Source organism: Thunnus thynnus, chromosome 22 (assembly GCF_963924715.1).
Source record: "Thunnus thynnus chromosome 22, fThuThy2.1, whole genome shotgun sequence".
Lineage (NCBI taxonomy): Eukaryota > Metazoa > Chordata > Actinopteri > Scombriformes > Scombridae > Thunnus > Thunnus thynnus.
Window position 1 is genome coordinate 9,124,628 of NC_089538.1, and position 18,129 is coordinate 9,142,756.

General features: G+C 39.4%; 1 protein-coding gene and 1 long non-coding RNA gene across 4 annotated transcripts in view; one reads left to right on the forward strand and one right to left on the reverse strand.

Moving 5' to 3' along the window:
* pcxb (pyruvate carboxylase b) overlaps positions 1–4,549 on the forward strand; it is a 300,915-nt gene extending 296,366 nt beyond the window's left edge. For all 3 annotated transcript variants that reach the window (XM_067581000.1, XM_067580999.1, XM_067581001.1), the window contains exon 27: positions 1,126–4,549. In XM_067581000.1, the coding sequence (XP_067437101.1) occupies positions 1,126–1,275 (150 nt within the window). In that variant the 3' untranslated portion in view covers positions 1,276–4,549. The remainder of the gene's footprint in view (positions 1–1,125) is intronic.
* The window catches only part of LOC137175250 (uncharacterized), a 67,668-nt gene that overhangs the window by 18,070 nt on the left and 31,469 nt on the right, over positions 1–18,129 (reverse strand). The gene's annotated exons all lie outside the window — the stretch shown is intronic.

The window sequence follows — 18,129 nt, forward strand, 5'->3', positions numbered from 1 at the left end:
TTGCGTTTCCCTTTTGAACATTTCACTTTTTATTTGATTTGATTACCTTCTGTTAAAGTGTCAGTTCACTCAAATTACAAAAAATATATAGTGTTATCCATCCAAGCAGATAGTTTTGGTGTTATGTGCCCAGGTTCTGAGATATGTCTCTAAGGCTGCGTATCAAACCTTGAGACGTTTTAAGTGCGGACTTGAATGTATCCTTAGAACTGAGTATTGAGAACTATACTGAAAGTCGACATCAAATGTCATTCTTAAACAGTTGCATTCAAGTAAAGCTCTTGTTCATGTTTGATATCTTCACTAGAATAGTAATTTTCAAACCATACCCAGCCCTGGTATCATTTAAAAATTCAATAAAACAATGTAATACCAGAGTTTCAGTACTGACACCTAAACAGTCCTTTTTGATCAGACCATTTCTAAAACATAAGAGTACAAATCTGAGTAACCATTTGATGCCAATTTTCAGTACATGACTGTTTTTGATACTCAGTACTTTTATGGTATTGACAGAAATGTCTCCATAGCTCTGAGGTTCAATACTCAGCCCTAAGGAGGTGGATGGAATTTAACTTGTGGTGCTCGCAGCATTAAAAATATTCAACTGCAGTGTATCCTCTCAGAAACAGTCTTCCATTGCTATGGGTAGTCCACAGTCGCAGTTTACATTGGAGCTACTTTTCACTATAAACTGTTCACAATGAAGTCTGTGGATTATCCAGAGCAACAGGGACAGAATACTTTGTACATCATGGTGTAATTCCATTCAGCTACACAATATCGGCCTGAGGCAATAATCTCAGAGATGGATGTCCAAAAATAATATAAAAAAAAAACAAAACTACCTGCATGGCTTGATACCACCAATGGTAAGTTAGGAAATGTTTTTCTTATTTGTGATAACAGACCCTGAAACGCACAGTCCAAGTCTGTTGGTAGCTGCGTTAGTGTTTCTGATAACGTATTAAGTCCTGCACACATTTGTTGTATCTGTTTACTTGGAAAAATAGCCTTTCTGTCCCTTGCTTTTTCTTATTAACCTTCTACAGTGCATGTTCTGTGATCTGTATGTTTGACTCCTGTTTTTAATGCTCTGTAAATCTGTCTTTATAATCATAACAGGTGGAGAAGGGTCAGCCACTGTGTGTCCTCTCAGCCATGAAGATGGAGACGGTGGTCAACTCCCCGTTGTCCGGGACCGTTAAGGCAGTCCATGTCACAGCCGATTCCTCCCTGGAGGGAGATGACCTGATACTGGAAATCGAGGAGTAGAGTGAGAGGGTGGAAGGAGCAAGGGGGGGGGGGGGGGGGTTAGACAATCTGATTTTGGAAGTGGTGAGAGGTGGAGGAACAGAGGAGATTAAGAAAAGAGGAAGATGGAGGAAAAAAAAGATGCAGCTCTCATCTGTGGCATTACTGCAGGACTTTATGGGCCCCCAACTTGTACATATTCTGTTTGGTTACACTGGGGACACAAAATGAAGCACAGCTCTACGCATATTCAGACACCCAGTGGGTGTTAAGAGTAGATGATATGTGAAACAATGTGAAATAATACATTAATTTAATGGAAATTCCTTATCAAAGTCTACCACAAATGAAATCCAAAAGCTTTTCAACATTTAATTCTCCCAAAAGCCAAGAAACAGTCCCCAGTATATCTGCTAATGTCCTGTCAACTTGTGGAAAATAACATAGTTTAGAACATCTTTGAATTGTAATACATTCCATTACTTCAACGCTAGTCTTAAATGTGATGTACTACAAATTGACCTAACATATTTAACACTAACAGGGTCCTAACATCTACTTGCAATAAATGTTACAATTTCCATTTCTATGCTGTTGATGTTGCCTGATACTAGGAGCGAGTAGATGAAACTTCATATTGATGACTAATAAATGTTGTTCTTTGTAATCAGTAGACAAAGAGGGATAGACGTGAGGATGTATTATCAAATCAGCTTTCATATGGGAAAATTATTTTCTTTTTTTTTTTAGCATGCCCGCCTTCACAAAACATTATCATTCTCTGAAATTAGTCAAAATGCATTCTGGGAATGTGGAATCACTGTTAGAAGTTCTTAGGTAAGAACCTAAGAGACAACAAAGTACACAGGGATTAAGAAAGAACTCACTGTTTTGTCCAAAACTGTTGCAAATTAGTATGCACAATAAATATGTTCACCAGAAGAAGCACAACAAAAGTGAGGAGCACCATTTTAAGGGTGAGGGGGACTGCACACACTTGTTCATGAACCCACACAGACATATATCCCAGAAACTCAAGATGCTGCACCAAAGTGAAAATTTCTCCTGTTACTGTATCAGTAATGGTAGATAGTGGTTTGTCTGTTTTTTTTTTTAAAGATCTGCACTGGTGTTAAATGTTTCCTCACTCACACTTGTCTTTAAAATCCCAAAGCTGAAAGTTCTAGCAACAGCTGTAGGCCACATTGCAGACACCCAAACAGAATTGGAGACCTCTGTCATAGTTAAAATGCGTCTTTCTTAATCGAAAACCAGCTGTAGGGTGGGCCACTAAAACCAATAAGCTGTATCATTTCTGAGGTGTGAAGTCACATAGTTTTAAGGTTGCTTTTTAGTGTCGCTGCTTTGTTTGATGTCATAAAAGTTGTCAGAGGACTAGTTCCACCCTGTCTTTTCAGAAATGAGGAGAGATTATGGTGAATAGTCTTCTGTCTGCATGGGGATTTTAATGGTAGGTGTAAATTGGATTACATGGTGGTGTAATGGAGGCATGTGGTGTTATTTTCTGAGGCTCTGCTGATTAATTTATGAATTAATTCTCTGTCAAATGATGTGAAATTAGCCGGACTAATAAGAGACTCTGGAGACTCCCAGTAGCAGCACTTGGCTTTATATTTCTAATGCGTGTGTGTGTTTGCATAAATGAGTCTAAATTTGTGTGTGTGTGTGTATGCGTGTGTGTGTGCGCAAATTTTAAGACTAAGTCAACCAGTCCCCATAATGTTGCACCTCCAGAGCCGAAAACATATTCTAAAAGAAATGAAATATTCATACACACGTGCAAAGTATTCACACTAACACTCCTAGCCCTTGAGTGCTGCCTGGATCAAAAGAAAATAAAACCAAATACACTGCACACTTGTGTGGCTCTGTCTCCATAGTAACACTGTATCCAAAACATTTAACAGCAATGCAGTAAAGACCCTACTCAGTTGTTAAATTATGTAGTTAAATACTGAATTACAAGGTTAGAATTGTTTAACTTTTCCATTAATGTCAGCTGTGGGCTTTTTGACAGTTTGAAGGTTTTGAAAGCGATCTATACTGAATTGAATGTGTAGCTACTCTGACCTGTGAACGTAGATGAAGAAACATTTAGATCACATGATTCACAGTAGGAACAGAAGCATCACCTTGTAATACAGTGAAGTATGCAGTGTTTGGAACAGCGAGCCAGAAAACACACGGCAACAGCTTACTTTCCCAAAACATCTGTGCACCTTTGACACAATACATCGATCGAGACACAAAACTAAAGTATCAGTTTGTCCTTCACTGGATTGTTTCCAGAGTTTTTGCTCCATTACCTCTGACAATGAGTCCCCTTTTGAACTATGCATCGATACGGAGCAGCAAATGCCAGAGCTAATTACAACACTGATATGCCCCCCCTCACTCTCCCCCCACCCCACTGCCATGCCTCAATATACCTCCTGCCTGCACCAACCTGTATTTGAAATCTTTAAAAAAAAAAAAAGTGATGGAGATGAAGTGGTGGGATTGTATGAATGAGTGTTTCTGACAAGCTGCTGCACAATAATGTAAAAGTTCCCTCCTCCTCTCCTTGTTAGCTCTCCTCGCTTATCTGTTTTTCCTGCTATCTATCCAAACACCTGTTCATCATATTTTCCTCCCCTCCCCCTCCTCCAACAGTGTCAATTTGCACATGTAAGGTGATGGCATCAGCTCATGCAATAATGTTAACTGTATCGCAGTGTTTTTCGATGTCTTAGCCAGCAGCGTGTCTAACGGCTCTGCTTGTAATCATGCTTAAGAAAAAATATAATATAAGATAAAAGTACACAGCTGGAAAATGTTATTTGCTTCCCAAAAGAGGATATAATGTTGACCTATTCTCAAGCTTGTGCTATCTAGAGGTGAACTGTCACAGACGGTATGAAAATAGAGTCTGTGACATTTCTATTTTCTTTCTATTGCTTTCCTTTGTGTTTTTATGAAACCAACCAAACTGTTTATTTTACTCTCGGTTCAGCAGGCATGACTGCCTACAGATTCTAAATGTCTCCATAGATTTTCTATCAAATGTTTTGCTGGTTGTTATGGTTTCTTTCATTTTCTTACCTCTGAATTATCATAGTTTGAAATCTTCATTTTAGTGAAATTCAGTGAAGTAGTTTACATTTTGTTGTGAAACATAAGTTAGGAGAGAGAAACTGAGCTGGAGTGCACAAAAAAGGGAAACAATAGCATCAAATAAAAGCGATAATTGTTCTTGTTCTGTCTGTACTTACAAATAAAGTTAACTATACCTGAATCTGCCTTATGTTGGTGTGTTCTGCATGTTCTACACATGAGGAAAGAGATCAAGACTCTATAGCTGTGTAGTCCAGCTTTGGTTAATGGATTTCAAGTACAATTATGGTAGTCACAACCTCCAATGATCTTGTCTGTCAAGGTCCGACTATAAAGCAAACTATCAGCTCGACGCTGGCCGCAATAAAAAAATATTTCCTCTCTGAAAGCCTTTGGTCCTGCGTTTCATATCAGGCTGTCACATCACAGCTCTTTGAGAATAATGAGTCCAACTAGTAATTAGATTTCAACAATAAATGTTCAAGCCTGCCAGATCAATGCAAGTAATTTAATTAGACTGTACAATTGTATCACATTTTTTTTTGCCATAATGTAGCAGGGATATGCTGGATTGTTGGAACCAGACTGTCTTATGATTGTTTTACATAAGCGCCATCCCTGCTCATCAGAATTCAGTTGGTATCTGGATGTGTTGAAGGATTTTCTTTGTTTGGCACATCCTAAACAAGATAATTCCTCTGCGGCGGGATGTAGATCAACCCTGACACCCTGCTGTCTTTAAACAGGTTCCAGAGAACTGATTAAGTACTGATTAACCACGCTAAATCAGTCAAGTCTGTCGCTCAACTGGCATTATCGATCAGTCGCCACTTTTTACTGTTAGGTGTGTGTGTGATCGGTGGATGGATTGATCACGCTGGCAGCAGGCGCTAGTTGACATTCTCAAGCCTGAGTATGGATCAGAGGGAAACTGAGCATCACTATTAACAATTCACCACTAAGCCATGCACGGTTAGCTTGTCACCGCTTTGTAAACTGGGACGTCCGGAGAGGGGATGTTGCTACAGTAGCGGGATGAAAGAATAGCTTGATACTTAATTGTCATCAAATTAAATCAAAGGGGCAATCTCGTAGCGTGATGGATGTTATGACCCACTTGTCTGCTGACTTGAGTGACAGCTCTGATTAATCACAACATAATCAAATTTGCATATGCAAGAAGACAAGTGGAGGATAACACTCTGATGCCATCTGTCACCAAATTCAGACTTTGACTAAAGCAGCGGATGTATTTACAGTAAGTGATTTGGGTTGAGTAGAAATCTGAATTTTTATCTAGATGTTTTATCATTCTGAAGTCATCAAAGGTTGTTTCCACAAATCTTACCCACACCTTATTTTTCTCAGTTTATGTGGAATTGATCAGAATATTCAATGTCACGTTTTTCACATGGAGACAACAAATGTCACAGCTCTCTGTTCAGACAGCTGAAATCTTTCAAGGACCTCAAAAAAAAAATAACCTTTGTTCATCTTACTGCTGTGCCCTTGCACGGATTTTCTCTTTTTAAAATTGTGAATAAAAGCTTCAATTTCATTTCAAAGTCAAGTGAAATATTGAATTCAAGCCCACACCTATGAATGGCTTCTTGTGGCTTTCATAAACTGTCATGCTGTGTGCAAGATACAGACTATCGATGATTGGTGTGCATTAGACGCACGTTTAACAATAAAAGAGTGCCAAGTTCTTTTTTTTTAATGAGGCCTCTGGTGGCTTTCTGTGGTCATGTTTCAGTTGAATATTTATGCTGTCATGATGATCGCATGAATGGAAGGCCTTACAAATCTACAACACGTCACTCTGTTCCCATGGGGATGGAGACAAAAAAAGTGTGTCATATTGTGAGAAAATGTGATTGTTGAACGTTTCATTCCAACTAAATGTGGGACAAAACTACAAAGTGACAATCTTAAGAAGTAACACAACTGATTAGCTTTCAAAACAGGGCTGAGTTATCTAATGGCTGTTTTGTCCACTGCATGGATATCAGTAATCACCTTTTGTTGTACATAATCATGTGCTTAGCAGCTTAATGATACCGCCTCTTGTTAAAGGTGCCCTGTGGAGTTTTCACTGTAAACAAACTGTTTTGTTAAATTCAATGTTTCATACCTAAATGCATTGTTTCCTAACAGTCTTACTCTGAATGTCTTTTCACCCTCAAATCTAGAACAGCAGCAATTTTCCAGAGTCTAAAGTCTTCAAACTGCGTCGTTTATCCAACAGTACCATCACCCAAAAACATTCAGTAATGATTATTTTCATTAACAATTGATATGGCAATTATTTTCTCCATTAATCAATTGTTTGTTTTGTCTGTTAAATGTCAGCAATTAGAGGAAAAATGCCCATCAAAATTTCCTAAAGCCCATGTCGATGTCATCAAACTGCTCACTGACACACTCCAAACACACTCCTTAAAACATTACAAGACAATCACATATGATAAAGTAAAGCAGCAAATCCCAACAATTGACAAACTGGAACTAGAGAATATCTTCAAAAATTACTTCAATGAGTAGTTGATAATCAAATAGTTGTTGATTCTTTTTTGTCAATCAATCAGTTAATTGATTGTTTCAGCTCTGATTCAATTTAAAATGATACACAGCAGAAAAATGCAGCAAATGGAAACGGCAGGTGTTTGGCATTTTTGCTTGATAAATCGATTCTTCCCCTCTGTTATTGGATCACTGACACCTCTGACAGCACATCACCTCGCCTTTAATTAACTTACTGCACACACTGCTGTCTGCAAGTGGCAGAAATGGAGACCTACTCGTGAAATCATTTCTCTACAGCACTATTAGTTGTGAAAAACTCTTTAAAAAACCTTTAGGTAACAAACTGTATCTGACTACTGATTGAGTTCTAACGTCAATTACTCATGTTACTCAGGTTTAGCTAGTCACACAGGAAAGCAACATTTGGCCACTGCCAGATAAAACCATGACTTCTCTGTAGCTTTTGCTTCAACTGACACTGTGCCTCAAAATGGGTCAAGGACCTGCTTTGATGGGGTCTCAACATCACAAAAGAAGCAAACGTTTTCATTTCCCCGGGTCCTGAGGTCACAGACGAAATTTCTCATTTGGATCCCAGACTGAAACTGTTTAATAACCCCTGGTTCTAATCTATAAATGAGTGCCAGAGTTCAAATCCCCTCTGTGGCTTTCTTTTTGCTCATCCCTTTGTCCGCTTTGCCACTGTCCAAATGAACAGCAAATACCCAATGGGGAGAGCCGTGAAATCTTGGCGGCTCTGTGTGTCAAACACCTACTGAAGAAGCTCTGTGAAATTCTGGCAGAGCGCGCGGGAGCAGCTGGCCGAGGAGCCAACTTTCTAACCCGTGCATGAGTCTCTTACATGAGCCACGGGGGTCTGCTGCTCTGTTGAGGTGCAACTTTCCCCTCTAATCCTTTTGCTGCTGTTCGATAATCCCTTCACTGCTTGCTTTGCTGCTTTCTTCGCTGTAATCCTCCTGCCTGAATAAAGAGAGAATAAACGACGAGGACGGGCTACATAGTGTCTGAGACAGAAAGGACGGACGGCTCTGTCAGTCAATAAGCTTCCCGTCAATCAGCACAACCGGGATCTGATCCTTCATCTAGCCACTAAAACTGCCCATGTTCTACTTTTTTCTCTAGGCTCCACTATAAAAGCTTCAGATATCACGCTGGATGATTCTAATCGCTGAAAATAAGCCAGAGACATGAAACAGAAGCTAAAAGGCACTGAGCAAACGCAATAGTCAGATGTTTAAAAGGTGTAGATAAAAAAAACTGAGCTGTGTAAAAAGCAGAAATGAAACAGAACGCGAAGGTGTCAAAAGCACAGAGTGAAACCCCAGCACGGCATCAAACACATCACTTTCAAATGAGGGATTTTGAGCACTCGCCTGGCAGGTGTGGTTCACTGCCATCTCCATTCCTTTTCCATTACTCCCTGTTCAAAGATTGCTTGTGGGGACAATTTTCCACCTGTCTGAGAAGCAGCAGCTCGGGGCTCACAGGGCAGTAAAATCTCCCGCCCTGCCTGCATGTCCACATAGAAACATCCCTGACTTGCAACGCCTGGTGTAACGCTGACATTTTGGCTCGGCTCAATTTCTTAATGTGATGATCTCGCGGGGGCACATGCCGCCAAAAACGTTTGGGATGCAGAGTGTGTTCCGGTTATGGACACTACCTGTCTGCGCTCCCCTCCTCTAGACTCGACTCCATCATTAAACACTATTACCAGCACAGCAGTGCAGCTCTAAGCCATGGGCAATGAGTTAACAATTCACACATCAATTAACCGGACAGATCAATGCCGCATACTGAACACTCTGACAAATCCAATTTCTAATGAAAGCATCAAATGTTGGCCAGTAGCTAACTAGGACATGGATCATTTCCTATCACCCCTCTGGAATCAATCTCTGTCAAGCCCTTTTGATGCCACAGCTAGAGACATCCCTATGTTGATACAAGTGTGTGTGTGTGTGTGTGTGTCGGTGTGTGAGGAAGGAAGACAGAAATAAAGAGTGTTTATACTGCATGTGTGTATGTGATGAGACATCTCATTAAGTACTAAAACCGCTCCACAGAATTGGTTTGACCCGGGTGTCAGAAAGAGCACCGACACGTGCGCGCGCACACACACACACACACACACACATACATATGCAGCTGACTTTGTTCCTTGTTTTAACACACCGAGGCTTTAAACTGTGATCGAGTGTGTGCATGTGCGTGTCTGAAAAGTGTGACCTCTCCTTGCTACTGGTGGGCTTAAAGCATTCCAGCTCGATTCAAAGCACTGCAGCAAATGTAAGAGGGAAACTGAAGAGCAGAAACAGAGACGCGTGCGCGCACACACACACACACACACACACACACACACACACACACAGTCGGACAGGGAGGATTCAATGCAACAGAGGAAGAGAGAGCTCACAGAGAGGAGAGGAGAGGAGAGCGGCTCAGACTGCGACGCAGAGCCGAGACAGGAATTAAGGAATTAGAAAGGAAAGAGAGGGAGAGGGATCAAAGGAGAAGCGAAATCACGCGTTATTTTTTTATTCACGTGCGTCAGAGACACGGTGCCAATCATCAGATGTCTTTTTGTGTGCACCTACATCCTCCCCTCTTGGTGTCAGAATATTGCACTGTTACCGTGGCAACAGGCGCGTTCAGGGCAAAAGAGTACATTGTTCCAAAAGAACAAACAGTCCGAGCAGACTCCTTATCACTCTCGTCCTCCTCTCACACACAAGCACGTCTATGGAGCGACTATGGGAAGGAATACGTCCGGGGTGGAAAGTAACTTGCGTATATGATTTCTAAAGTTGTCCGAGCACAGACGTTTGTCCTCGTGTGCGTTAAAACAAGTGATGCACAGAAGTCACACTTGTGCTGGCAGCCTGAGAGCTCCGCCTGTGGCAAATACCAGTTTCTGCAATCAGCTCTAAAAGACCAGACTGAAGAGGACGGGCGCCTACGTTTCTATTCATCCGTCTTCATTGAGCTGACATTTGTGACTCACAAAAACTGGGCTTATTGAATGAATGAAGCGTCATGGTAGTCCAAAAATTGTTTTATAGTCACATGATCCATATCCTGTCTTATATGTCCATATTTTTAAACACTAGGAGGCTCATAAATTTGGTGCTCATTGTCTCTGCTTACACAATACTGTGCTCTACATACTCACTGCTACACCACTGCCTGCTTTCAGCTATTTAACTCCCTCCAGCTCCCCACACTCCTCCTGTGTTACTAGCATTTAACTGTATATGTATCTCAGGCTCTGCTGGGGGGGGGGGTACTACAAGCAATGCAGTTCACACATATCATTCCCCCCAACCCAGGCCAAACAAACAAACAAAAAGCCAAAAAAAACCCCAAAAAACATCACTTACATTATAAACAATAAGCCAAAATGATGTCTTATAAAATCCATGAAACAATATTTTTTACAACAAAAGATCTACCTATCCCACTCCTTACCAGATGACAGACAGATGAACACTCACTAGTGTGATAAAGACACACTTTCCCAAAAAAGTAGAAGAGAGCGATAGAAAGAAAATATCTTGTAAGGATTATTTAGGCAAAGTGGGAAATGTTCAACTTGGTTTTGAATATAACCATTGACAACTTGTCTTAAACTCTCCCTAAAACATGACGTAAAGATAAAATCTACACCACAACACTTCAGGATACAAAAAGACCTCGTACTACCGTTTCATTTTTTGGTGGTATAGTACTTCCATAAACATCATGACATGTCAAAAAAAAACTATTTTTCAACTGTAAAAAACATCTCTAGTGAAAGGTTTTGGTGTCAGTCCCTTACAATGACAGCGCAAGGCCTTCTTTTCTACACTCATCTCTTTATACAGATATTCAACAATCGGGAGCTTTGGCACACCAGAATGTGAAGCATCCACGAGGCAGACTGTGTGTTTTCACTGCTGCAGGGGGTTTTTTTTGTGTGTGTCACACTGGAAAAAACTCTTCAGTTAACTCTCTGCTACAGCTGCCACAGCTGGATAAAAGAAGTTCACAACTATTCTCTGAGAGCTGTCAAAAGTATCCTGGGAAATAAACAACTTAAGCAGAAGCAGGTGAGACTTAAGTGGATACTAAAAATAACTAAATTACAACACTTCATCACAAAGTAACCAAGAACTAATAATCCAAGGAGGCATCGTCACCATCACAGATGAGTGATAAACAACTAAGAACTAGACAGACACATGGAGAAATCACTGATACTGGTCTATAATGGCTGGTTATTATTGCTATTGTAGGATTACTACCTTATTTCATAAATTAGCACTCATTAAGGAACCACCTCCTTTCAGGAGGAAAATTATTTGCCAATTAATCAGTCTAAATTTTTTAATCCATTTCATAACCCAAAGCGGTGAGCTCCTGCACACATTTAAAACTTTAATTCTCTGCTGAAAATTGATGACACAGACAACGACGTACTGATAAATGCATATTTATTTAACTAAAATTGGTTAACGATTGAATAAATGATGAAATAACATGAATAGATAATGGAATAATCAACTAGTATGAATGCACTGAAACTTATTATGGCAAGTTGAATGGACCATGGGGAGAAATGGCAATGTGTTGATTTTCCTACCAGAAAAATAATTGAACCCTGAGGTAATTTACTAATCAAACTTCTCTAAGATTTAATGGTGAGATTTAAACTAAACGACACCAACTCTTGAATCGCAAGCCGATAAATCAGCAACAGAGGGGGTTTTTTGCCTACTTTGCTGCAGCGTCATCTTCAGATGCACTGGTGGCAGCGTCGTGTAAGGCCTGGGACACACAGCCTAGCTCTACCTGAGTAGCACCTTGCAGGCCTGCTATTGCCAGCCCTGTTTATCTACATAGAGTTTGACTTTGATAATGGCCATCAATAATAGAATGTTTCATATCATGTCATTATTATTTAATTTATATTTAGTTTAGACAGAAAAAAGTTAAGAAACATGTGCTCAATTGTGAAAATAAAATAATATCTGACGGGCTGGTTAGGGCTACTTCTGTGTCAGCCACATTGACTCCTCACACAGGACAGGTTTTTATTTTATTGATTATATTGATTATTCCGCCAGTTAAACCCTCGCTGTCACCGATCCAAGTGAAGAAAATCCCTCCAGACGACCCCAAGTTCCCCAAACGAGCCAAACACACTCTGACAAACAAACCTCCAAACTAACTGTCAGGAGAGAAACTGACAAATAAGGAAAATAACAACACCGAATCTCTGCCTGGAAGCAGGTGAAACAACAGGCAGGAGCCCCGGTTTGAACTAATATCACTGTAAGTGAGCAGGAGAGTTCCCTGCCAGACAGGCTTCCTGCCCCGGTGACCACTGCTGGCTGACGCGCAGTGGTCACATTTTTTCATATCTGAAACATATTCTATAGATATAGACATTGAAACTATAGTGAAAGGTGTAATATTGCTGGTATGATGTCAATATGACTATCAACAGATCATTTTCATGAGGAAAAAATAGGCGAGATGCCAAATCTCTAGATGGTGAACTGCTGCTCATGCGCAGCTCACATCCATGTTAACAGGTTAGAGCAGCGGTTTATTCAGATGACCTGGCGTGTTGTTGTGATGATACAGCAAGCTTGTTGTGATGGTCTTGATCCATAGGAGAGTGGGTCATTTAGGCTTTGAAGTCTCTGACTAACTTACTGACTGAACTTCCTTCTCTAAAATAGCTACAAATACTTTCATTGGTGAGCTTTTGCTCACCAATGACTTAAAGTTACAAAACAAAAGAGTGTTAAAACTTGAAGTTGTCTTTCATTCAAGTTGGGCTTTTGCACACAGACTGAGCGAAAACAAGAATACAAAGTTGAAGTTAAACTGAGAGACTTGTGCTACAGATTAAAAGGTCCTGGAGAAACAAAGAGAACTTGGGGACGCTGCAGACGCCCACCAGGTGCGGACAAAAAGAGACTGAAAGAGAGAAGACTGAGACCAGGTGTTGGTCTGTTTTATTGACACCAAGGGCGTGTTTTGGGTCAAATTTCCAATTTTTCGTGCTGAAAGAGAGGGACACGCCTAAATCCTTTGTCTTGGAAGACACCGTGGTCTTCCTTTGATTAACTAAAATTCACCATGGCTCATTAGCAATTACCTTTAGATAAATTGCACGGTTCAATACACTCAAAAATAACATACATGTGTAATGTAATCAATATTTTTTCAAAACACCATTAACTCAATTGCATAAAATCTTTTCCCTACAAATACTAAATAATTTCCAATACTTAGCACACAAGCTCAAACAGCAATTTGTTCAGTTTCTCTAAACTATGCTAAAATTACCTAAACAGACCTGCTTTCTAATGAATTAAACAGTCCTCACTATCTTTAACTATCATACACAGAGATGTCTACTACAGAAATGTTTACTAGAGTAAATATAAAGGTTAGAACAGCACAATAAAATAAATGCAGATTCATGAACATACATACTATTTTTGTTCAAAAATTCTATTTCTGCTAGACACTGAATGACAGTTTCTCACTTTTATATTATTATATACTTTTATTTATATATATATATATATATATATATATATATATGAATAAGGATCCAAGGACTTGGCTAGCGGTGGTAGTATTGGGGGTAGTACTGCTACATGGTAATCTAAGGCACTTAATCACTTTAAGAGTAATTAGGTCAATTTTTACCGTAGAAAAAACAAAGTTGGACCGTTATGTTGTATAACATCTACTGATCAACATTATCTGGTTTACATGATGATTACATTCTTAATTAACATTGAATCAAACCTGGCTTAAAGAAAGGGCTAACAGAGGGATAGCAAGTTCAGAAATGCGGCATAATTTATTGTTCTGGTCTGTCAAATGTCCTTATCACACCAGAGTGAGAAAGAAAGATAGAGGGAGGTAGTGTGTGTGTGTGTGTGTGTGTGTGTGTGTGTGTGTGTGTGTGTGTGTGTGTGTGTGTGTGAGTGTGTGTGTGTGTGTGTGTGAGAGAGAGAGAAACAAAAAAAGACAGAGATAGAGGAAGACAATTGGAGGTTACAGACAGAGGGGACTTGCTTTTGATCCTGTCAATTTGATGAAAGGTGTAATCACACCTCCACTTAATGTCCTTTCATTTCCTTCCTCTTGAAGTCGTCTTAATTCTGGCTGAGTCAATGAAAGAACGTGTGAGCGTTCCAGGTGTGTCATAAATTCATATCTCTTGACACAGTTGGGGTCCTTGAGGTTATTTGAGCCTCAGTGTGACAGTCTGCAAGGAAGGGTAATTTAAAACAAAGTTATCCATCTTCTGACATTTCTTATTTGAGAAGTTAAAAGTCAGTTTAGTTCAATTTCCAACCTCCTCTCTGATGGTGCCTCCAGACTGTGAGATTTCAGCAGTCTTTTAAATTTAATGCAAGCCACACTGTGCAACATGGATCTAATAAACTTGGGTAAGACATCAAGTTTGATGTATGTAGACTGTATGATGATCACCCTACTGAATCATAGGCTACAACACAAGTCAATATACAAGAAAACGTCATCAGTGTGCATCATCCATCTGTGCCGCTATAGTGGTAAACAATGAAACTAAGCAAGTATTGAGCTTTCCATGGCAAGGTCATGATAGCAGCTGGAGGATACATCATACAAATAATGCTTCTGCTGCCAAACATTTCATCATCAAACATGCATCATTTTGCTTGTTTTACCTCCATCATTGGGTTTAGCACCAGTGTCGCATTGATCAGTACATCATTTCATGCTGCATTCCTATTGGTTGGTTAGTAGACGTAGGTCGTAGCACCAGTCAACATTGTGAGATGGTTATCCTAAATCTCTGACACTATCAGCATTTTGTCCGAGGCTATCTTTGGTCGCAAGATCGTGACAACGGCCATCTTTGAACCTCTCTCACAATGCAATGTATTTTGGAGCCACGACCAACGATGTCACCACGTCATCTTTCGTCTGGGAAACCCCAAAATCACACAGTGTTTACTCAGCTTGAGACATTCCACTTCAAAAGGAGAGAGAAAGAAGGGACCAGCATTGGACCCCTGCACTATTTAATGCAAGTTTTGGTTCCAGACATCTCTCTTTATTATAAAAGGACCGGAGATGAAAACGTACATCAAGACAATCTTAATTCTATCTGGCGTTTTCTTGTCAACGTCTGTGCGGCTGCCCGGGACACACAAGACTTCATGAGACATTAAAGTAAAAATGAATCTGTCCGCCCTGCTTTACACATGACTGTGATTGCATTACATCTGCTTCTTTATAAAAGGGAGTGGGGTATTTAAATTTAACTCAAAACTGAGCTGATTTTAATGGTAATGTTGACTTAAGATTATAGCAATAGACTGGCGTAAATACCACATCATACATGTGCTACGTATGTAAAGTGTTTAAGTGTGATATGATTTGTAGGGCTGGGCGGTATGATATGAAATCTACTGTATTTATCTCATTAATGAATTATGAATATATCAGTGCGTTTTCTTTCTCATGCTGGCTTACTTTTTATATGTTTCTCTGGATTAATGAAATTAATGTTAATGTGAAATATGTTATTAATATGATGTTAAATATCTGAGCTGAACTTTGGATTGATGGGTGTCACTGGTTGTTGTATCCATCTTCAGTTTAGGAATTCAAACAATTAATTTATTTTAAATTATATTATAACTAAATATATAATTATATTATTCATCATCTTTTGATCCTTGATGCAAATATGGTTCTTATAAAACTGTCTGCTAAATGAATGTATAGTAATCATGGGAATTGTGGATTTAAGAGGCTTCAGCTACTTTGCAGCATCACTAAAGCAAATAAACAATATTATTTTTTGTGTTATTTGTGGGTTTTTTGCATAAGTCAGATTTTACATCTGAATGTGGCACAGCTCTTTTGTATTTGTTGCATTATTACATTGATTTGTTTCAGATCTAATACAGAGGAGGTTTGTATGCAAGTCTTCAGTTTACATTGACTCATTAGATGCAGATGAGCGTTTGCAGCGTATTTAATCAATTATCTGTAATGGTACAGTATGGCCTGTGGTGTCACCTATGATTATTCAGTATTTGTAGGAACAGTAAAGCTTCTGCATGCACTGTCTTAATATTTGATAATGTTGCGCAACCACACATTATGCATTTCGTAAACTGAAATGTAAACACCAATAAATAAAATGTACTTATTCATCCTGCTGTGCGTTACTGCTCTCAGATTTCTAATCAAATTGAAATCTGTTTCTTTCACCACTTTCCAGGAATGTAATTTCTTGCTTTGCATAATATTGTTATCCAATAAGATGATTTGATTTATGCAAACATTACATTTATTTTTAAGTCACCTCAAAACTACAATATGTTGATTCCCAACAGGTTTGAGCATCTCTTGAGCTCCCACACTTTTATGTGTGTTCTGTGAGAACATGGTTAATGTGTAGCTCAAAGGAATTCACTTAAGAAATAGTTGCCTGAAATAGTTTGAGGTGGTCCAGATTTAGATCTCCCTCTGCTGCACTTTAAAATATACTGTATTGATTATAGGGGGAGTGAGACTGCTTGCATCAATAAAGGCTTCAAATGGATAGCTTTCAATAGGTCAAACTATTTTGAGGAGAAATATGAAAAGGCTGACCTCAACTGAACACTTGTATGAATTAAGATAATACTGAGATAAAGCTTATAAAGGCGCAGGTTCAAGAGTGTCTTTGTAAAGGTGATGGTCAAGGTTTGATGTCTGAAAATGAAGCAGCTGCTGCTAAAACCAGAGAGGAAATAAGAGCCTCATTTTCCCTGACCCTGACACCTATTAGCAGTTACAACATGCTAACACCTACGGTGCCGGCACAGACACAGACAATAAAAATAAATCACATGGCATTAACACAACTGAGTGTGAACACACACACATGCTCCTATAGTAACACAAAAAAACCCACTAAATTATTGGAGAGCTTTGAGTGTGTTAAACCTTCACGTCAGCATTAGCCAGCCATGGACTCCTCCCAAACACCTACATCTGAGTTTAAATAATAAAACAAGACACGTACACCTAGAGCTGCACACCTACCGAAAGCTTTCATTTGAGGCTACAGTAGATTGGAGATCTGAAGCTCTCACTGAAAATGGATTTCTGAATCCAGCCCACACTTCAGCAGAATACAAAGATGTTCATTTTGACAGGGAACTGATCATAATATTGATAATCTCTGCATATTAGCCTGTTACTGTAAGATGCAGCTCACCAATGTGCTTTGGAGCAGGGAGGATAACTTCAAGGAGGACAGAATGACAAGAATTTGAACAGAAATCAATGTTATAAGAACAGGCTTTAAAGAGCTTTGAAAGAGTGGATTGATGTTTCCAGCTTCAGCCGCTTGTACAGGTTATTCCACACTCACATGGAGAGCTCTAAGTCTGCTTTGGTCTTCAGTCCACACTGTGGATCAGACAGGAGGGCTCTACCCAAAGACCTCAGGGTGTAGTCTGACTTGAAGGGAGTTAGATGGTCAGAAATGTAGCTAGGGGCAAAACCATGTAGCTTTCTCAAAATAAGCTGTAAAAATTTGTTCTACACCTGACAACCAGTGTGGGGAGGATCAATTTGACACCAGACTGAACCTGCTCAGCAGTATTCTGAACACAGAATAGGAACACGGAAATGGTTTAACCTTTTAAATATTTCTTATCTTCAGGAGTGCACAACCCTTCAAACTGGTGTGTCAAAACTTACAGAACATAGAACAATAGACAAAATGCTCCAGGCTATGGTGTAAAAACTTTTTGGGACAGTTTTAGTCTTCGTGAAATATTTAGCAGATTTCTCACATATTGCAGGGAAGGGTACTGAAAACTCTGAACTGAGAGGAGGGCAATATAATAATCATAATCATATAAATTTCAGTTGTTTTTGTTTTTTGGGATTTTGGCTGCCATTCCTTATAAAAATAATATCACTTAATTTGGGGACACAGTTAAACAAGTGGCCACAATAGCACTATTAACAATACCACAGTAACACTATTCCCACAATACCACCAGTAGAGCAGCTGCAAAACCTCTATACTACACATCATGGTCATGGTCCAAGTCCTATAACTCTGTATCTCCAGATGTATCTATTCAGCCTGCTGTTCTCCCTGCTTAATCACTACAGGTATCTATCATCTCCTCCTACAGTATATTA